The 23,125-nt window shown below is 43.4% G+C and overlaps 1 protein-coding gene and 1 non-coding gene across 3 annotated transcripts; one reads left to right on the top strand and one right to left on the bottom strand.

The window, feature by feature from the left end:
* Window positions 1-9,408: 9,408 nt before the first annotated feature.
* Window positions 9,409-19,967, bottom strand: LOC129581872 (uncharacterized). 2 transcript variants are annotated; one of them, XM_055473189.1, is made up of 4 exons: window positions 19,611-19,967; window positions 17,871-18,384; window positions 10,621-11,199; window positions 9,409-10,356 (listed from the first exon to the last, which is right to left on the bottom strand). In XM_055473189.1, exons 2-4 carry the CDS (start codon window positions 18,291-18,293, stop codon window positions 9,760-9,762), a joined length of 1,599 nt encoding a protein of 532 aa, XP_055329164.1. In that variant the 5' UTR covers window positions 18,294-18,384; window positions 19,611-19,967; the 3' UTR covers window positions 9,409-9,759. The 2 variants fall into 2 exon arrangements, with proteins under 2 accessions (XP_055329164.1, XP_055329245.1); XM_055473270.1 differs by lacking the exons at window positions 17,871-18,384; window positions 19,611-19,967 and adding exons at window positions 11,821-12,758; window positions 13,169-13,632.
* Window positions 19,968-21,183: 1,216 nt separating this feature from the next.
* Trnap-cgg (transfer RNA proline (anticodon CGG)) lies at window positions 21,184-21,255 on the top strand. The gene has a single exon. It is a non-coding gene; the product is annotated as a tRNA-Pro (tRNA).
* The last annotated feature ends 1,870 nt before the right edge of the window (window positions 21,256-23,125 follow it).

The following is a 23,125-nucleotide window of genomic DNA, read 5'->3' as shown; positions in this document are numbered from 1 at the left end:
CTGTACTCATTAAATTTCTGTTTGGCGACGCCCATTTGACCTTTGCAGACGAAAATATTTTCAATCATACCACGGCAGTATACTACGTTTTCACAAAATACGAAATTTTTTTGAATTTGGAGACGGAAATAGTGCCTGGAACTGCTGGTAGTAAGTAACTGCACTTAACAGCATTTATACAGTCCAGGTTCGAATACGCTCTACAATGCACATTCCGTGTCAGACCATTTCGGCATCCGGGCATTTCGGCGTAAGACACTTCGGCATACTGCAACAGGACTTCGGAATTATACCCATCTCGTATCGATGGAAGTAGAGTGAAGCGGTGTGGTTGTATAAGACCTGGAATAAGAACGCGTTTTCCGTGCCCGAATATCCCTCAAACATGGTTGTTTTTCGCGACTAAAGATCGCCCTACAACCCTCGGACAGTCACTCGAGTAATTAGATGCGAAGACAACCAAGAAGATCGGGGAATCCACATTTGTCGTTCGCATGAGTGATCTTTTTTCGATCAAAAAGAAAGTTACTGTAAATACGGATACTGTTGGCTTACAAAATTTGCATCGAAAGCGGGTGAGCTGGGTAGATTGGTGTGTCGATTTTTTCCTAGTTCTTGGCTCTTTTCTTGTGTTTTGCCGAAAAGACAGCGACGTTTCAATTCATTACTCCGGTTCAAAATAGACCAGAAATTTAGTAAATCCTGGCAATTGTGGGAATTCTGCAAAAGCTGAGTAACGCACGAGGTAAGAATGATACGCGCTCATAACTGGTCCTTATTGCGATGAGGTGTCTTTTGCACGTTTGTATCCACGCCCCAAATATTCGTAAATGTTGCTCTAGAGAAAGCGAGAGTAGCATATTCGAGCGTCTGTAACCGACCAAAACGTCCGGACGACTAAGACGTCCGGCGGACGTTTTGGCCGCTAAACCGACCAAACCGTCCGGGGGCCAAAAAAACGTCCGCCGTAAATTCTGCCCACCCAAAATATTTTGCGTTCTTGGTGGGAACTGAAGCTCCTTAGAGCTTTTTTATCCCGGACACATTTGTCAGTACCATTTTAACCCAAACACTTTGGTCGGTGAACCACTTTGGCACGGACACTTTGGTCGGAGTACTATTTCAGCCTGGACAATTTGGTCGAAAAACCACTTTAGCCCGGACACTTTGGTCGGAGTATCATTTCAGCCCAGACAATTTGATCGAAGTACCGTCTTATCCCAGACACTTTAGTCGGAAAACTATTTTAGCCCGGACAATTTGGTCGGCGTACAATTTCAGCCCGGACACTTGGGTCGGATTGCGTTTTGCCGCCCGGACACTTTGGTCGGAGTACCATTTTAGCCTGGACAATTTGGTCGGAGTACTATTTCATCCTGGAAACTTTGTTCGGACTACGTTTTGCTGCCCGGACACTTTGGTCGGAGTACCATCTTATCCCGGACACTTTGGTCGCAAAATTATTTAAAGCCCGGACACTTTGGTCGGAGAACCATTTTCCCCGGACACTTTGGTCGGAATACAATTTCAGCCCGGACACTTTGGTCGGAGTACCATCTTATCCCGGACACTTTGGTCAGAAATCTTTTTTAGCCCGGACACTTTGGTCGGAGAACTATTTCAGCCTGGACAATTTGGTCGGAGTACTATTTGATCCCGGACACTTTGGTCAGACTACGTTTTGCCGCCCGGACTCTTTGATCGGAGTACCATCTTATCCCGGACACTTTGGTCGCAAAATTATTTTAGCCCGGGCACTTTGGTCGGAGAACCATTTTGCCCCGGACACTTTGGTCGGAATACCATTTCACCCCGGACACTTTGGTCGGAGTACCATCTAATCCTGGACACTTTGGTCGGAAAACTATTTTAGCCCGGACACTTTGGTCGGAGAACTACTTTGGCACGGACACTTTGGTCGGAGTACCATTTCAGCCCGGACAATTTGGTCGAAAAACCACTTTAGCCTGGACACTTTGGTCGGAGTATCATTTCAGCCCAGACAATTTGATCGTGACACTTTAGTCGGAAAACTATTTTAGCCCGGACAATTTGGTCGGCGTACCATTTCAGCCCGGACACTTGGGTCGGATTGCGTTTTGCCGCCCGGACACTTTGGTCGGAGTACCATTTTAGCCTGGACAATTTGGTCGCAAAATTATTTTAGCCCGGGCATTTTGGTCGGAGAACCATTTTGGCCCGGACGCTTTGGTCGGAATGCCATTTCAGCCCGGACACTTTGGTCGGAGAGCCGTTTTGGCCCGGACACTTTGGTCGGAATACCATTTCACCCCGGACACTTTGGTCGGAGAACCACTTTGGCACGGACACTTTGGTCAGAGTATTGTTTCAGCCTGGACAATTTGGTCGGAGTACCATTTCAGCCAAGACACTTTGGTCGGACTACGTTTTGCCGCCCGGACACTTTGGCCGGAGAACCACTTTGTCACGGACACTTTGGTCGGAGTACTATTTCAGCCCGGACAATTTGGTCGAAAAACCGAATTTGCAGATGTTCGTTCATTATGAATAATCCTCACTTCTTTGTACCTAAATATCTATAAAAATTTCAAACAGCGCAAAAAAAAACTTACTCTTTAATCTGCCTGTTCAAATTCTCAACTTGGCCGCAAGTGCGCGGGTGTCGAGGTTGGGCAAAGCGATGTTCCACTCCCAACAGACGCTCCATCTCTTTATTATCAGCGTTTCTGAATTCGGTACCTAGTTCATTAAGGGATGCTTTAATTCAATCATCGATTACGCAGCACTATTGTACCCAAAGCCCCAACCACATTTGCATAAGAAATTAATAAACAAACATGAGCAGTACCATTGTCGGAAATGATTGCTTCCGGAATACCAAACATGGAAAACGTATGGTGTAACTTCTTCACCACTGTCTTTGCTTCTTTGTTCTTTAAGGCATAAGCAACGCGAAATTTGGAGAAGTAATCGATAATGGTCAACAGATATTTGTGTCCCTTCGAGGTTTCAGGGAGGATAATTAAATCGTATCCGATTAGTGCCCAAGGTCTGCCTGGCACGTTTACTGACGCAAGCGGTTCTTTAACGATTTCCAAGCCTTTCCCTTGGGATTTGCAAACGTCACATTTGTCAATCTACAACGATGAGTGGTGGCAGTGAACGTCTTAATAATAACTTCATCTAGCTTTTTGAAAAACAACAGCAACAGATTCCGAAGCCTCTTACCACGGACTGAACTGTGGTTCGCATACCATCCCAAAAATAGTCTCTTCCAAGTGTCTGCTCTAACGCCTCCCTCCGAGCGTGCCCTAATTTACTGAAAGCAAAAGTAGGCGAAGGTTACAAGCCAATACGTTAAAAACGTAAAGCAAGCAAAAAGCGTTGTATATTTAGCAACATTAACTCTTATATTTTCCGTCAATCACTGAAATGACACCGCTGAATGCAGATTCAAAGCTTGTGTAACCAGTGCTGTAAAAAGCACTTTAAGAAGGTGAGCGATGATCTAAACTGACAGGACTGCTATAAATTACAATTCAATACCTGTGATAATCAGCAGTGATCCTAATTTTCTCCGCATCCTCAAACACAACCATCGGATAACCACATCCACTGAGTCCTTTCCGTTGCGATGCAATGAAATACAGCTTTTCACCAATAACGGCAAATTTGTCTCGTCGCCGACGGATGGAACGTTTCTGGCTTTCGCTTAACCCTTTAGGATACTGCTTTGTACTTAGAAAAACGTTTATGGATTTCAAATCACAGTGCATTTTTACGCTTCTGTGACAGTAAACCGAAGAAAGAAACACAGATCTCCAAGAGACAGGACGTTCAGCCCATACTCAACCACATTTCAAGACGTCGGTCTGGATTACTGATTATATTTCGGAAATCACACAATTGGAGATATGTTTCAGCAAGAAATGTAGAACGAACACAAAGCTGCAGTAAAGTAGTTCATGAGAGAGACTACAAATCTCTACAGTGAACACAAACTCGCAAAATAACTAAATTTATGGCAAAGCACGGAAAACAGTTAGGCGAAAACCTGAAAGCGACGGCATAAGCACGCTATGAATAACGGCGGCACAAATACAAGGCTGCTTAGAGACTAAGTGCGAATACCGCAGAAGCCGGAAACTTCTAAATTATGATTTTATTTAAAACTGTAAATTGGTCTGTTATTACTACAAACTTTCTTAATTTACACGTAGCAACTGGCTACACCAAAAGAGAAAAAAATTCTTAAATAACTGTAAATCAGCACATTCACGATAGTTCAACTGTTCCGTATTTTTGTCCCGAACGTAATATCCGGGCAGATATAATATTTCGATCAAAGATGCTCAACAGTTTCAGGCCCAGACAAAAGCATCCTGAGTCTATTCAAAGGGTTCGACTCACAATTCAAACAGCCTGAAATGGTACTCCGACCAAAGTGTCCGGGCTAAAGTGGTTTTTCGACTAAAGTGTCAAGGCTGAAAGGGTACTCCGACCAAATTGTCCGGGATTAGATGGTACTCCGACCAAAGTGTCCGGGGTGAAATGGTATTCCGACCAAAGTGTCCGGGGCAAAATGGTTCTCCGACCAAAGTGTCCGGGCTTTAAATAATTTTGCGACCAAAGTGTCCGGGATAAGATGGTACTCCGACCAAAGTGTCCGGGCAGCAAAACGTAGTCCGAACAAAGTTTCCAGGATGAAATAGTACTCCGACCAAATTGTCCAGGCTAAAATGGTACTCCGACCAAAGTGTCCGGGCGGCAAAACGCAATCCGACCCTAGTGTCCAAGCTGAAATGGTACGCCGACCAAATTGTCGGGGCTAAAATAGTTTTCCGACTAAAGTGTCCGGGATAAGACGGTACTTCGATCAAATTGTCTGGGCTGAAATGATACTCCGACCAAAGTGTCCGGGCTAAAGTGGTTTTTCGACCAAATTGTCCGGGCTGAAATAGTACTCCGACCAAAGTGTCCGTGCCAAAGTGGTTTTCCGACCAAAGTGTCCGGGATTAGATGGTACTCCGACCAAAGTGTCCGGGCCAAAATGGTTCTCCGACCAAAGTGCCCGGGCTTTAAATAATTTTGCGACCAAAGTGTCCGGGATAGGATGGTACTCCGACCAAAGTGTCCCGGCGGCAAAACGTAGTCCGACTAAAGTTTCCGGGCTGAAATAGTACTCCGACCAAATTGTCCAGGCTAAAATGGTACTCCGACCAAAGTGTCCGTGCCGAAGTGGTTCACCGACCAAAGTGTCCGGGTTAAAATGGTACTGACAAATGTGTCCGGGATAAAAAAGCTCTAAGGAGCTTCAGTTCCCACCGAGAACGCAAAATATTTTGGGTGGGCAAAATTTACGGCGGACGTTTTTTTGGCCCCCGGACGGTTTGGTCGGTTTAGCGGCCAAAACGTCCGCCGGACGTCTTAGTCGTCCGGACGTTTTGGTCGGTTACAAGTGTCAAAGTCGCCAATTTAGATATTTCTTATATAAACTAATGTGCACATATTTTAATGCTTACATTTCACTGCGATATGCCGTAATCGTACCCCTCAATAATTATCCATTAATAAGTACTGCCACCGCCAATCGGGTATCGTCGACACTGCTACGTGTCCAATCTTAATTACTAATTATTAACATTATAATTATTGTTAATTGCTCATCCAAACACATTCTGGTAGCGTAAACCAGAAAGTGCGCGTAGGGCGCATAAGTCTCTAACATAACTTACAAGTAAGGAACGAATTTCCACGGGTTCGGGCCCGTGGAAAGGATTTGGAAAGGAAATTGCCATGGATTTCCATGGATTCCGTGGATTTCCGGAAATCCAAATGGATTTTCGTAAATCCAAGGATTTTACAGTTTTCAAAGGAAAACCATTTTATAGCTTTCTTTTCATACAGGTATTCACCAAATGTAACGTAGCTACCAATTAATAACTATTTCAGTTAATATTATCTAGTTATTCGCTGCAGATCCGTAGTTTCGAGCATGATTCTAACTACACGTCACCGACTATCATCCTTGCTAGAACACTAGTACTAAATCTGCAGTGCTTGTTGAAGCATATAAGCGTACTAACGACTGATTACTAGGTACAAATCTTTACTGGATAAAATAAAACGACGAACAGTCGAAAAATTCAAAAAAATCTTACTAAAAATAAAACGTAGAAAGTTATTCTTAAACACAAAAATATCTCGTTTATAATTTTAGATCCCATATCATGAGTTAAACCTCGTATGCCATTTTGGTTCAGTGTAACATCTCATTGTGCTTGCATTTTCGGTTTTTGTTATAGTAATAAGTTAATAACGGTTAGCAAAACAACATAATTATAACAGAAAAATCTGATTTATCCGCTTTGAAATCTTGTATATAAGTAATAGATGAAGTCATTAATTTAGCGTCATTGTTTTCCAAATTATTACTACCCGTAGTTATCCCGGTACTAAATAATTGTTAAGTAGTGCACTGCACTACTTAACCATTATTTAGTGCCGGGATAACTGGATGCGCCGACAGTGTTGTATTTGCAATCTGCACTCACTAAATGCACTAGCACTGAGCTTATATTTTCTGTCATGGCTATAATTCAGACCGTGCATGTTTTCTCGACATTGTTTCCATACCCAAAAAAATTCGAAAACTGCTGAAAATGGCATGCCTTCTATGGAAAAACAGTGAAAAAAACAAAAAACTGCCGGGTTAATATCGATAATTTCGTAAGTTTTTCGTTCGTTTGGAAATCCAAATACAGAAGTTTGGATTTCCATTCGAAACTTGGAATTCCACGGATTCCTTAAATTCCGTTTTCCAAATCCAAGCAAGTCGCTTGGAGCGCGGATTTGGAAAACGGAATTCCACCGTGGAATTCCATTTTCCGTGGATCTTCGTTCCTTCCTTACAAGTTACCACGACGTGTTAAAATATCTATTAAAATTAATTAATTAATAACGGGTTTATTAGAATTAAAAATTTTGCGGGTAAATGGTATACAATACCGAGTATTGATTAATTCGCTGACAGGGTTAGTGTTGGGCCGGCCCGGCCCAGGGCCGCGGCCCGAAAGGCCCGGGCCGAAGTCAGCCCGGCCCTTTCGGGAGGCCGCGCCGCGCCGGGCCGCGGCCCTCGGCCCGGGCCGTGGCCCGTTGTGGACGTTAAATATGGAAAAAGACTTAGAAAAACAAAAAAACTTCATTGGGATTTACTGAAATTTAGTAGTTTAGTTTAGATTTACTGAAATTTAGTTTTTCGATGAGTTTTTCTTAATTTTCATAGCATTAAACGTTTCTAGGCGAAAATCCGTCTATTTTTCCGTTGACATACCCGCTGTAGCCGCTTGCATAATGACATCCGGGAGTGAAATATTACTGTGCTGCAAGACGGCCCGGGGACATGTCGGGCCGCAGCCCGGATCGGCCCGCGGCCCGGGCCGTGTTAACGACGGCCCGGCCCTCTTGCTCGGGCCGAGCCGGGCCGACCCAACACTAGACAGGGTGTCGTTTATTTCGTGATTTGCGATAAGCCGCCGATCTGGGGCGCAGGCGCACATACCGGGCGCAGGGGCCATAAAAAGTAATTAAAAAGTACTTAATTAAGACGCTGCTCTCTACGACATAGCCTGCTCCCAAAGGCGCGGGCCCGACTCACAAAAGTGACTATGCGGAGTCCGGTAGATATCAGGCACATGCGAGAAAAGCAACAATAGAAGACTTATAGGAGAAGGGAGAAATTCCCCGATTAATCCTCTATCGGTCAGCTGTTGCAAGTGTCACAACAACAAATTTTATCAGACTCACATTTAGTTGTACAGCACAGTGTTATTTGAAAAGCAGAACTTTTAAGCGTTGTTTTGAACGGTATCTGCTTAAAGATTTTTTTGCTAATACAATATTATACGTTTATTCAGTTTTAATAAAAATGACCGATACCGGTAGCGAGTGCAATACTTTTCCTGTTGATACCACCTCCGATATTCCGACAAACACTCAGAACAAACGTACGAAGGCGTAACAGGGAAAACGAAATTTCGCTTTGAATTTTTTCTGTACCATATTATGCAAGTCTAAATCAAACCGAGCATAAATCTTGTTATCCTGATCGTGTTCGTCATTAGCGATGACAATCAGAAGTATAATAGCCAAATACTTTTTAGTACACTTGGCCGCCTGGACTTGTACTTTTTAAAAGAGAACGTCATTCTGAAACCTTTCCACAGGAACTCAACTCAAACTAGCAAGCCAGAAGATTACATACAATGCACCAACTCCAAGTACAGCAACTATACTTGGCGCAATTGCTCTGCCTACACATGCCCTTTGTCTGCCCCTTCTGTGCTCGCCTTCCTGCGTGAAATTTTCGCAAAGCGAAACAGGCGGACATCCCTTACGAGCGCGGAGCAGTATGCCTCTGAGTCGGGTGCCTTTGAGTCTGGGCATCGGTCGAGTGCTTATCGCAAATACGGTATTAACTTGCGACTGGTAGCGTTAAATGTTAATTAACGTTAATTAACTGTTTTACATTAATCGATAATTACAGTAAGTTTTTTATTTACTGTAAGTTGAAGCCAGAATTCGGTAAACAATACATATATAGGCAGCAGTAAGGTGCAAACCGCAAAGTAAAGTTACAGACTGGAATGGAAGCACATCGTAAAGCAAAATGTCGCACGTTTTTGCGCTCCCGAAATTGCCCGCTCGAAACAGATATGTAACGCATCGTTCCGTACAGTTAGTATTTGATGTTTGTTAACGTTCAGAGTTCAATTTTTTTAGCTTGTGTCACAAATTTGCTTCGCTGAAATCTTCATGACTGAATTTTGAGCCTAAATATTGTATGGACTATAAGTCAATGGATCGTCTGCTCCAGTGAAATATTACTAACTACTCGTAGCAGACCCCGCGCAATTGGCGCGGAATAATTCGGCTGGAATCAAAATGCGTGATTTGGGGGCTGTGTAATACGTATTAGAATCAGGAGAAACGATAGGCGGCCAGCTAAAGGAGGCACTGCAGCTTTTAATCGAACACGTTAGTACTGCTACTTTCGTTCGCTACAAATTTCGTTATTTTTTCGAATTTTGTTTAAAATTTCTGGCAGTTTTTAAACAAATATGTCCGTCAGCTACGAGCGATATTAGGCTATTTTCTTCCAGTAAATTATTGCCTTCGACAGTTTTTGCCTGGTTTGAAGTCTACATGAGCAAAATTTAGACTCAGTTTCAGTAAGTATTTTTTCTTTTAAAATTTTTCGCTCAGTTTCGCTTTTTAGTAAGCAAAATATTTTCCGTTATTGCTAAGCTTCGTTATTTTTTTCCGAAATTTATAAATAGTCAAGTTTCGTCAAGTATTTCCAATAGGCTGAAAATTTCCGTTTCGCTACTAAAATCTTGACGATTTGCGAACTCTAGTTCGGACACGCAAATGACGTTCTTTATTAAACGTTATACGTGCAATACATCGAGCAAGGTACTGTTGGTTAATACGAGAATAATAATAATTATCATCGCCGTCAGAATATCTATCGGTTGGGAATTGGGATCAAAACCAGTCAAACGTTTATAAAAATGGAAAAAGGTCACCGGCATCATTAGACGCCGGCTGAACAAAAATAAGCATTGCAGATTTGAGCTACCGGTAAATGAATCAAGTGAGCAGCCGCCTCCAAACTCCACAAAGAATAATCAAAAATAAATACACCTCCCCAAAAATTATATGTCACCGGGCGAATTTATCCATAAATAATATTGTGAAAATTCCTTGAAAGATCGTTTAGAATTTGCTCTTGATCCACTTCCACGGGTGGCGTTTAAAACGCAGCTTCTCCTTGGCGCGCCGACTGACCGGCGGCAGTCCGTCGTCCTCCTCCAGGAGCATCTGGCTGGGATAGGCCAGATGGTTGATGCTCTCCATCACGGAGGTGCCCTCGATGAAGGACAGCCGTCGTCCCGGCGTCTCCCGACGGCCCCCGGAGGTCGACGCGCCGTCGTAGCTCACCGGGCTGCCCATCGGACTCCCGCCGACGTCCGTCTGGCGCATCAGCGGGTGCGTCACCGGGGAATGTCCGTCCGACAGGCGGTTGCTGTGGGGGCGCAGGGCCGTTGGGCGGTGGCGCTGGGACGCCGGGTTGGTGTGACGTGGCGGGGGTGTGGGGCGGGGCGGTGAATCCGGGAGGGGGACCTCCTCCAGCTCCATGAGACTGACTTCCGGGAGCTTCTCCAGGTCGTCGCAGTCGGAGGAGAAGTAGCCGGAGTCGGTCAGCGGAACGAAGACGAAGGTGTCCGGCTCCTGGGCCAGGGCCTCCTCGATGTTCAGGGAGAAGCCCAGCCGCAGCAGCTGCTGGCTGCGTTGGGCAATATAATCTGAGTCCTACATACCCCCATCAATGTCTTGGTTATTCATTCAAGGTATTCTACTAAGAGGCTCTATGTCAGCAAAAATTCCGCTGCCGAAGCCGAAATACAAACCGATTGAATCATAGAATCGCACCTCTAAACAACGACGGGGGCACCGTTTATTTACTGATTTTAATTTAAGGTACCCAACTAAACGGTTCTATCGAGGTTCCTCATCGGCAAAAAAACCGCTGGCTTGCTAACCGACATACAAAGCGATTGAGTCATAGAATAGTACCTCCAAACTGAGACGGGTGGCCGCACTTCCGGGTCGCTCATCATAACTGGCGGCGCTGGCCGAATACGACACTCGTTTACTCTCCGACCCCGGGGTCGTCGGCGTCCCGGCCGGCGTCCGTTTCCGGCGGAAGGAGCGCGTGAAGAAGGACGACAGGCGCCGGGTTAACGACTTTGAGCTCTTTTGCGTGGCTTTGGAGCGCTCCGAGGAGCGGATGGAGGAGGTGTCGGGCCCTGTCTGCCGGGCGTACTGGTAATCGTCGAGGCCGCCGGGCGACAGGAGATGCGTCAGACCGGTGCCGCTGGTGGGCAGGGTCTGGCGGTGCTGGAGATCGTAGTGCTCCGACTGGGAGGTGGCGATGGCCGGGCGCGTCCGGGCCGACGCCGGGACGTCGCGGTCGGCGGAATGGCGGGCCTGGGCGCTGCCGGACGGGGGGTTCATGGTCAGGCCGCTCCCGCGGGGGGTGCCCATGGTTAAGGAATCCACAGCGAGGGCGTCCGCGGATTGCTGGAGGACTGCCGGCTCATCACGCTTCTGCCAGATTTGCTCTTCCGGCAGATTGACGAGATCGGTTGTTTCCTGTAATGAGTGCAGCAAAATCAGTAATACCACTATCACAATAAAAAGTACATTATCATATCAAATATTATTATTAATCAGTTAGTACTTATTATTAATTAGGGCACCATTAATTGACTTGGGTAATATTGCTTAAAATTCGGGTAAAAACAACTGGAAATCAGCCAGTCAAGTGCGGTTCAAAATTCTACCGTAACGATAAAATCACAAACGGTGTGCAACATCAACGCAACGAACGCATCCAGTGCGCATAAATCGACGGAACTGGGTTCGAACAGAGAAACGCTGATTTGCGCAGTGTGAATTAGGTATATGTACGTATGCAACGAAACAATAAATTATCAAAGTCCTACGTTATACTCATATCACAGAAACTTCGAACAAGAAAATGCCGGCTATTTCCTCGGTGTAATGATTAAATACGAGTAACAACTGCACACTTGCACAGTGTACAGTCAGCGAAGCAGGAGATTACATTAACCACATAGAAATGCGTCTCCAGCTGCGCTAAAAAGTAAAACCCAATCACAACCTCGTGCGGGATTCTTCTATCCGGAAATGAAATACGGTCACGTGTACGTACAACTCAGCCCGTTACTTTAGTAAACCGTATTCGCTTACGGATGCGCTGAGCGAACACTGCGACCGCCAGGAACCGGACGCCCGCGAACTATCACTGCGGAAGCTGGCGCAGTCGGGATCGGCCGGCGGCGCTGGACCCTCCTCCTTCACGGCCGTCTTCCGGAAGCGCCGGCTGCGCAGAAGACTGGCCGAGCGCTGCAGCAGCGCCGGCGGCCAGTGGCGCCGCCAACCGGCCAGCGTCCGCGTCGACGTGGCGCTGATGGCGTGCAGCGCCCGCTCGACCGCCCGCGGGCGCCGGCCACCGACGGGACGGGAGACATGGAAGCACACCACCATCCCGGCGATTCCAATTAACGGATTAATGGATTAAAGTGGAGAAAAACACACGGATCAGATGATGAAAACGGAGAAGCATAACAGGAAATTAAAAGCTCGGTAGAAAGCCGTATAGGCTTTCGCGGACGATGAGCGCGCTGGCGGCGAGAAAATCCATTAACCGTGATCCTGAAAACTGCCGCGCTCAGCACTAACAATTTGCGCCGTGTCAGCACGCTGTCAACGACAAGCAGGAAGTAATCTGCATAGAATTGTGGCAGTGAGGAAAAGCGGCCGCGTGGACGAAAGAAATCAAACCGGTCATCTGTGCCGGACGGACACAATGCGGTGTATTATGCGGGAGCAATACCGTGTAGCACAGTATGTAGATGGCACGTTTCGTGGATGATAAGTAGACTGTTACAAGTGAAGCAGACATCGTCGAAAACAGACCGTGAACAGCGTGAATCAGGCGTGTGTCACACTGACTCACCCGGCGCCTGTCCCTGCTCGCTTCCCGAGGCTGGCGCGATTGTTTACCAACACGATGGATATGAGTCACGTGTTTTCATACATATTACCGTGTCTTTCAATTCAATCAATAAACCAAACGCGCGCGTTGAATCATAATTATACATGTGTCGTATAAATACATACTTCGACTTTTCTCAACAACCGATCACTCTGGCTGTACACTTTGACGAACTCATCGCCCACGTATTTCGATTTTTAAAGGTACAAAATGTTTTTAAATAATCCTCACTTTTGCCTCTGACTTTTACGCCAAATATCCAGATTCTGAACTCTGCATTTGACACGCCGTTAAACAAGGCGAACAGATCGCAGTTAAAATTTTTCTGATAAATAGCATGTTTTCTGGGCGCGATTGCTATACTTGATTTGCACATTTATGTGTAAAGGTCAATATAAAGTAAGCACTAAGCACGAATTTATTTTTAAAAACTTCGTACCGTTAGAAAATGGCTATACGCGCGGATTTGTTGTTGAAAATATATACAGCGAAAGCGATCGCTTGTTGAGAAAAAAATTCGAAGTACATATTTTCACTTACGCATACTTCGGTATATCCTTAACAAGCTCCCGCCCGGATTTTTATAGACGGATTAGACGATTAAACCAACATAATCAATACACTGTAATCTTTACGGTTGGCAATGCATCGACAATCGAATCCTTCAACATTTGGCTAGCTCGACATATGTTGAGCATGTTCATCCCGTTGTTCCCTCTTCCCTTCCCGGCACACAATCAATGGCGTGACGCGCACTTCCGGCCTGATAGATCGGCCTAATGAAATCCCTTTACGCGCATAATACGCGCACCATGCGGATCTCGGCGCAGAAAAACCATTAAGCAGATGGCGAGATGAGCAGTGATACGCCGTGTGCGTTGGTTAAGTAACCAAATGAGTTGGCAGTTAGTGCTGTGCAACACAACCACTCCACATGGAAGAGGAAAATGCACGTCCCTCTCCACTTGACAATTCCACAATAGTCTGCTTATTACAGTGTAGCAAAGCGCAGCAACGTACATTCAGTGGAAAAATATTTCAACACACGGTGATTACTCTATAAAACCGTACATCAATATACGCTGCTACGATCAGACCGTGAACTAACGGGTAACACGATATCCGATAGACAGGCGCGATAAAGCGGTGGTCAATGTGCGGTCGTCTACCTTGACCGCGGCGCTACTGTTCCTGCTTATCGCAGTGGTGCATCGATGCACGTGTAAAATATACAACAGTGACCTTTGGCATGGCGGTGCATATAACGGGAAATAATAGTGACCTTCGGCCAATCGGTATACTAATTTAACGAAACATATATATATAAATATCTACAACGGTGAATTTTGCACATATTGGTATATATAGCGAAACATATATCTAGCGGTGACCTTTGGGCAATCGGTATATATAGCGAAACATATATATAACGACAACCTTTACCATATCGGTATATATAACGAAACCAATGTAAGACGGTGACCTTTAGCGTATCGGTATATATAAAAAACATATATATAATGATGACCTTTGGCATATATACTGCAGGCGCTTCCCTAACCTTGACTTGTACGATCGCGTTGATCATGAACTTACGATGTAGCTGAAGCGGGTCAGTGTCAGCGTTTCCGGTGCACGGCAGTGCTCGGCCGACTCGAAGCTGGTGACCAGCGCCAGCCGGTAGATCCGCAGCACCTGCAGACCGCTGTACGTGTACGCCAGCGCCGCTGGGCGCCGCGGGCGGGAGCGCCGCATCTCCCGCGCTAGAAACTTATTTATCCATGATCAAATAACCGTTCCACAAAGTGGAACGAAAAATTTGCATTTCGGCCAGCCAATCTGCCGTCCAGAAACTGAATAATAATATCAAAAAGCAGTGTGTACCAGGAACATATCCACTGCGTATAAACGAAGATACTGGGTCTGAGGAAGCCGTGCTTGTTTGCGTGATATTGAAAAGAACCGTATATTTTTCAAATTCATCCTAGATTGTATTTTTCTGACAGTTTAACACACTGCGTGCGCGGTTGCAGGAAACAATTGCAGAATCCGGCTTTTTTTATGGTTGTTTGCCGCGACGCCGTTAAACCGTTCACCGATAACCGGGCATACCTTTTCCCTATGGAACTATCTTCCCGCCGTAAAAATCGCCGGTGTTGCCATTTGACAAGTAGCGCTGCTTATGTTATGATTGACCGTGTCAATATTTACACGGTATCGTTTGTTCAACTGTCTGTACGCAACAATTCACTGTTGCATAATTGTTTCAGACGGCGCAACAGCCGGTGCAAAGTGTCAACCGATCGGGTTAGCATTTGCACCGCTGAACAAACCACTGATAATTTCGTTACAATCTCCCTTCCGCAGTAAATCCCCGTGCTAATCGTAAAACCAACACGCTGAGCCGATGTTTTGGCTCGGTTATCTGTTTGACTATTTGAGCGCGATGATCAATGTTGCTGGAACTGTCTCACGACAGCACCGTCTGCCAGAATCCGGAAAAGCAGTTTACGGTTGAAATCACAATTTCAAACATTTCACATTTCAAGCTTCAAATCAGATCACTGCAAAATCAAAACCGCGCTTCCAGGATTTCAGCTTAACTTAAATAAAACTTTTCCCTATTTTTCAGGATTACAGAAATAATTTCAGATGGTTTTAGATGATTTTAGATTCATGAAAACAATTAAAAATTATAAAAACTTTCTTTTTGTGAACTGCTAAAATATTCGGGAAGTAAAACGTAAGAGCTAGTTTTTAATTTCCATTTTATTTTTATTTTAAATCATATCGAAACCTAAATCGGCTTTTTCTAATGTGATTATTGGCAACAGTAAAAATTCGGGAAGTAAACTTTAAAAAAAACTTTATTCGAGAAATAAAGTTAAAGAAAAACGGGATCGGTAAAAATATTGGGGAATTTAAATTTAAAATAAACATCAATTTTAACGTTAAATTTCATTTAATTCTAGATAATCTCCAGAACCGCCCGAAACTGTAAGATTTTCAATCCTAAAGCAGACGACCTTTCCGATTCCGTAGGGATGATTAGTTAATGACGCTAATTATTTCGCAACGCGTCTGCGCAATGTCGCTGTAATGTGATTGATGCGCGGCTGAATGCAGAATCCCGGTGCGCATCCATCAAACAACCTCTCAGGAGACGGCCACCGGGAATAGGCACGTCCCGGGATTTGGAGTGGCTGCGCGCTGACGTGCGGCCATTACGCAGCGGTTAAACGCGACGGCCGCGGTTGTGCGTGCGCCCCCATTCCGCCGGCCGTCGGCGCGCTAATACCCTGGCGTGGGGGCGTGCCGCATCCGCCGGCCGGATGCAGCTGCGGCAATGGACCATCCCCGCAACGTCTGCTGCTCACGCAATCATCAGGGTTTTTATCATGATTGTTTTCTATATTTAATTTTCCTTATTTATGCATTACCGGTTAATTAATTTTAGTAGCCGATGACGTAAACCGAATATAGTGCCTTGATTTTCATTCCAACCTTGTTAAAGAATTCAATAAATTAAATTATTCCGAAAGCTCCGGCTGCGATTTAATTATATAAATCTTAATTAAAATTTTATATATACGGGGAATGTGCAATATGTGCGAGACCGGTCTTGGATTTTAATCAATGCCATTACTAATTACTTTATTTTCATATTACGCTAATCGGAAGTCTGGGACATGAAAAGGGAAATTAAAGAAATTCAGTCACTGCCGAAACTGCAGCAGGGATTTAATTGAATCTTATTTAAGAGTAAAAACGGGAAAATACAAGCTTGGCGAAAGCGGAATTAAATAATTGGTGCAGTTAACAAATTCATTATTTCATTTGTATTATCCTTTTATCAGGAATTTCAGCATCGTAAAAGAAATTAAAAAAAATTAATTACCACTGTACCTAATTTACTTACCACTGTAATTTTAAAAAAAACTTTATGAGCACTTTATTGAGATTTTAATCAGACGTATTTTAATTAGGAATAAAACTATATTATATTTATATATGCATGTGACGTTAGTGCGCCGTCCAGCATCACTAAACAAGCAAAAGTCAAGCCAAAGAAAAATAATCACCCGCTACATGCTGCGCGGCATATACAGCGTAATGCGCCGCTCAGCATTGCGCCGGGTCGGGAGGCAATTAATTGTCTAATCTCTCCCGCCGGGACAATGCTTTCCACTCGTCCGCTCCCACTGCTCGTTTATCCTCATTTGATATAACGACCGTTTTCAGCATTTATACGAGTACCCGACCCGGCTTTTTCCTGCCAATGATGCGGTGTATCGATTCATGATATGCATGACGAAAGGGACAGAGAAAAAAAACACAGCCGGTTCCGCTCGGGCTACCACTGTTTTCCCCGGCCGCTGACGCATGACCAACCGCCCATGAAATATCTCTAACAAGCTACCATTACACAACAGACCCATGTCTTAAATACTGCCGTTAAAAACTTCAATTAACAAATTTTATTAAAGCGCATATAATTTTCTACGTAATAATTATTATTTCACAAGATTTATGCGAGCCCAGGATTATCGATTAAACAGAGGAACGCCCGGCTGACGATACAAATTCTGACGTCAATTTTCCTAGTTTAATTTCAAGTTAACGAGCCATAATTCAATTTACAGCAGTAGTCATTAAGCTATTAGCAATCGATATCACACTGCTATAATATTCTACGGAAATAATGCACCGCTTTAATTTCCCCTTCATCCTGTTTCTGTTTAACTCAGTTAGTCAGTTAATTTTGCAAATCACTCTGCTATTAAAAATATATTAATTTAATATTTTAATTAATTTTAATTTTTCCAAAATTTAAGTATTTAAATTCCAGTTCCTAAATTTATTAAATTATTATTAATTTATTTATTTATAATTTAATAAATTTATTAAATTAAATTTTAATTTATTTTTTATTAAAATTGTTTATATGTAGATTATTATATGATGAATTAAAATAAATTCAGTTACAAAATAATAATTTGTTACTGTATCTGCTTAAACCTATTTCGGACATATATCATTTACTTGCTTATTTAAAAATATTTATTTATTTGAAAAATATCGCCCTAAAAATATTTATTTGCATAAGCATTTATTGATATAAAAATTATATATTAATTTCATATACGTAATACGTATATAGATGGTCATATTGTATATAAAAATAGGATAATATTAAATTTATAGCATAAGAAGGAAGACAGGAGCGCTGAATTGTCCTTACCTCGGACCGCAGGATATTATGGCTATCGAACCGCGTCCCCCCGCCGTCCTTCATCCCGGCCGTCTGGAGCCCGACCGGCGCCGGGAGCATCCCGCCGGACGGTCCCCCGGCCTCCCGCTGCGAGAGATGCACCAATCCCGCGTCAACACTGTGTTCAGCGCGCTGCATGGACACCGGCAGACGCAGACCCTCCGTACTGGGCCCGGCCTCCACGCCGGTGTCGAAGCGGGCGTCGGTGGTGGCGTGGCGGAGGCGGGTGTGCGTCGACGTCGCCGGCTGCATCTCCAGACGCGCCAACTCCGCCACGGCCGCCTCCATCTCCACGGCGGCGTCCAGCTGCCGGTACAGCTCGTCGAAGTCGGTGTCCTCGCGGGCCAACCGCACGCGGGGGGCGCCGGTGGCGGAGGTGGACGGAGACTGCATTGTGTTGAGCGTTTAGGTGAGGTATATAGAGAAGTCGGTCGGATCAGCTGAGCGCGAGCTTGGGAAATAAAATACGCCGGTGCCGGATAATCTACAATTAAGGTGCACCACACTTCATTATTGTTATCATTATTATTATTATTATTATTATTATTATTATTATTATTATTATTATTACGAGTATTTCATCAACAGTATGTGCAACCCTGATTAACGCGGCTATACGACATTTAATCGACCCTGTAACTTAAATGGGAAATAACGCGGTACATGGTACCAGACGTACAACATGCACGGGATTTTTCGCTTTCGCGTGCTACCACGCACGTTCTCGCATTTGCTGTGGGATATTCTATAGCCAAATAATTTGTATAAACTGGAGCGGAAATAAAAAGGAAAATAAAACGTTAAGAACTTCAAAATAAGAAAATCATATAGAATAATAATTAATTTAATAACAGCAATAACAGGATATATCAAGGATAATGAAATAAAATAGTACATAAAATATCGGCACTGAATTAACAATAATAATGGAAATAAAATTCCAAACAGATTAAACGCCTGCTTGCAAAATTAAAGGCACATTAAATGGTCCGGCCTCAGTTAAATGTTGCAAGTAAACGCTCTTAGGTAGATAGTTATTATGAAGATCGTTTTGACTAAACAACGCTCACACCAGCCTTTTTTCAATAACAAATATTAACAATTGGAAAACCACATTCCAGGATTTTTAGAAAAATGCTGGGGCTCTGAAGTATTTATTCATAAATATTTATACACAAATAAATATAGAAATAAATATACATTTACAGAGTACAAGTAAATATAGACAAAATATGTGCATATATAAAATTTATTTATACATGTACTTAGATACAAAATATATTAAATTATACATCCACTTCATAACAATTTCAGTATATAACTAGATATGGGACCCACAAACGGCTTTCTCTCCAACGTATACAAATCATTTGGCTACAGAACACCACACAGAAACAGCAAAATAATTTTCGGGATAGCACGCCAGCAAAATTCCCGTGTATGTAGCAATATACCGCGAGCGACACGGTTAAACAGCGGAGAAAAATGACGATTAAGAAGACAACCACGTTGTGACAGTGAACGTCATCCAGGAAAATTAATTACAACGCCGCTCGACAGAAGACGGAAGTTGACGCGTGCAGGGAAAGGAGCAACCGCGGGAATAAGACGGGAGCTGCGCGCGACGCTCCACTGGCACGTCATCCCCATTAGATAACCAAGGGTATTATACAGCGCCAGTCGCGCATACCGCGATCAGCATACACGTACCGCTAATTGCGCCGGGGATGCGCTATCCATCGCCGCTCATCCGTGCACCCATCATCCCGAAAATACCAATATATTCCATACAGCGCCAATTAGCCGTCGGGATACACGGCGCATAACGGGTGCAGCGATGCGGATCGGCCGCTTAATTACTCGTCAAACGCAATTTAATCGCTCCGTCTAATAAAATTAATTGCACAGGTGGAGAAACGCGGAAAACCCGAGCCCCAGTTTGTTGGTTTAGTGGTCGCGCTGTACATGCTGTGGTAGATGAACGTGTGCTACGTTGTAATCCCGAGTCCTTGCTGCATTGCGCTATGTGATCGGTGTATCAGTGTGCGGTTAATACGCTAAGTGACGCCGCGGGGCCGACCGCTCTCCGCACCATTCGCTGCATTTCGGCTTCCGGTTGAGAGCACGCTGCCGTTCAGCCACGCATGCCGGTATATGCCGGGCCTTTTTCACTGTATCGATACGGGCCGGGATTACTACACGCTAATCGTATCCGCCGTAAGATGATACCGGTTTTCAAATGCACGCGGCGCTGTTCAATGCAAACAGCCGCTAATGCCACTTAGATTACATGTAATATTATATGCACCTACGCATTTTTATATGCAGACCGCGCGCAGCTCTCCATTTCCGATTAGTGTCCCAACAAAAAACGATCACTTAGACACATTATAATCTGGGTGATTAATTTCCTGCGTCTCTGAGAAGCATTTCGTATTAGTATTAGTATTAGTATTAGTATTAGTATATTATTATTAAGCTCCGCTTGGGAGACTTCTAAGGCTCTTGGAAAATGTTTTTGGTATTTTTGAAAGGCCGTTACACTACAATTAGCGCAATCGTTAATTTAGTCTCACGACAGATTATTAGGAAAACTATATTTGATAATTTGATTGATAACTGCTTTGATTATACGATACAAAATTATTGTGTTTACCCATTATCGATATCTGACGTGCATCAGCCATATCAAATGAACGTAACGCGTAAAAGGGTGCGGCTTGACTGGTTTTAATTTGGAGAGTTTAGCGTAAAAAATTTAATTTGTAGTTTTCACTGTATAAACTATAAAGCCTTACTCAGGAAATAAATCACTGGGCGTGTACAAGCCGGTCCGGCGTTAGAGCACGTACAGGTACAACTAGGGCAGAATACGCGCTATGTTAACGTTTAGACGATAGCCACTGCACTACAATTGGCGCAACTCATGGATTTACATTGTTCGCTGTTCTCTATCGTGCTCCAACTCCGGACCGGCTTGTACAGCGGAAATATCTGTGTACGGGAAATGGTGACTTTCTGCGTACAGTGATTTCTGTTTATTAGCCGTTGTCTCTTTTAAATATAATAGTGCCTTATACCGGTAATAATTATTATTGTGCCAATTTTGCGATGCATTTTTTATCAGGATATAAACATGGCAATTTGGAGAAAATTGGGTAAGTCGAGCCTGCACTGCAACGAGGGTAATTATCACGCTCATAGAGCACAGTGCCACAGAGTGGCTAAATTAAAAATTACTGATGCGCTGTTGTTGGGCAGAAATGTTATGACGAATAGTAACGGGACAGTAGTCTAGGGGTATGATACCCGCTTCGGGTGCGGGTGGTCCCGGGTTCAATTCCCGGCTGTCCCCTCTTTTTTGCTTTTTTCTCTTCCTAAATTATTACCCGTTGCATTTTTCTGTTTTTAATTTATATTATTAGACCCGACTAAGGTCAGAGTAATCGTTTTACTGTAAGGATTGATTTCACTTTACCGTAGCGGTACATTAGTAAACTTACAAGTATACGGCTCGTATAACACGCACATACGTGATATAAATGTGTAGCCATCGTGTTTCGGTTATAACACTCGTATGGGTACGAAATTAATTTAATATCCAATTTAAAAATTATTATCATTGCAAACGGGTTTTGGATCTTCAAATAAACACATTGATTACCGTCCAGTGTCCACTGGATACCTCTATACTAGCATGAGCTGTCATCGGTTATACGTATTACGCAGCATATGCACTTGCAAAATTGATTTACAAAATCATTCAGATGCAGAGTTACTGACAGAAATCGATTCGGAAATGTAGCACGCACACATGCAAGGAAATTAATAGAAGTTCAGTGATAGTACACCAAACTGCACACTACGACGACAACTGGTTTTACGCGCTGCGATTACCGCGTGGAGCCTGGCCGGCAACGGTTGTTGCATGCCAAATATTGTCGATAAAAGTATTTAATAATAATACTTTATAAAAATATTATATTGACATATTCGTCTATTTATTTATTTATGTCATTTGCATTGCGCAATTTATAGCTTCTGAGCAGATTGATATTTATCTTTTTACAACTGCAACGCAGTAACGTCTTATAATAGGAAATGAAAGAGCTGCGGATTTATGATAAATCCAAAGTGTCCGGGTTGGGCATGCGCGGGCGGTACTATATACGATAACGCAGATGCTGAATATTATTAAGAATAGAATATTTTTAAACAGACGCAGAACAGCAACATCGGTCACACTACTTATAATGAATAAGCATGAAAAATGATGATGATTCAGTATGAATATTTTTAAACGTTTTCATCTTCCCCAGTTGATTATTTTCTCAAATAATAATTTATCCACAAAGTTTTATGTACAACGTAAAAAATGACAGCACTTTAGGTATTACTTCCACATATATTATAACAATGCCGTTCAGGCGGTGCACCTGCTGTATACAAGGCCGATATCGTTGTCACGCCCATCATTTAATTACAAAGGACATTCCACAAGTTTCTTTCCCTATTTTGCCTGCGTGCCATTTCAACTGATATGCGAACGACATATTTTTATTACGTAACATGTTCTCTGAGTTATCGAAGAAAAGAAAACTTTTAACTGTCGATGAAGAACTGCCCAGGTGAAAAATCATTTAGCCGGTGGTACTTCTGGCAGCCTAACCACTGTCCTTCCAAAACTTTAGCTGTAATGTTTCCATTAATTCTGCGCTGAAATATCGGCTTAGCGGTTTTTTACGGACATCATGTAAATGATCCCACTCCATCCATTTTATCACCGTTTAAATACAAGTTTTCAGTTCGTTAGAATCGACAATATAAAGTTACATTAAAAACGGGAAAAAGAACCGTGAAAAAGGCAAACAAAAAGAAAAATTACGGAGGCTTTCAGTTTTTATAAAACTGGTCGAATTTAAGCGGAAAGCTTGAAAACTGTCCGCATTTTCACATATTTATAATATTTTCGTAGCTGGCCTCGCTAGGGATTTATATTTGAAATATTTCTCAAACTCGTTTTTATTGCTGTACGAAGTGTATTTTGTACTGTATTTCTTTCATTTTTCCATACCTCGAACACAACTGCTCGCGCGCTAGCGCGACCGATACTTGTATAATTATAATGATGCCGTTCAGGCGGTACACCTGCAGTATAGTGTATACCCGGCCCATATCGTTGTCACGCCCATCATTTAATTATTACGCCCGCAAAATGTAATTCA

This window comes from Paramacrobiotus metropolitanus, unplaced genomic scaffold, assembly GCF_019649055.1.
Source record: "Paramacrobiotus metropolitanus isolate TYO unplaced genomic scaffold, Prichtersi_v1.0 Parri_scaffold0000001, whole genome shotgun sequence".
NCBI classification, from domain to species: domain Eukaryota; kingdom Metazoa; phylum Tardigrada; class Eutardigrada; order Parachela; family Macrobiotidae; genus Paramacrobiotus; species Paramacrobiotus metropolitanus.
The sequence above is the reverse complement of the archived record's forward strand: the minus strand, read 5'-3'. Positions and strand labels throughout refer to the sequence as shown.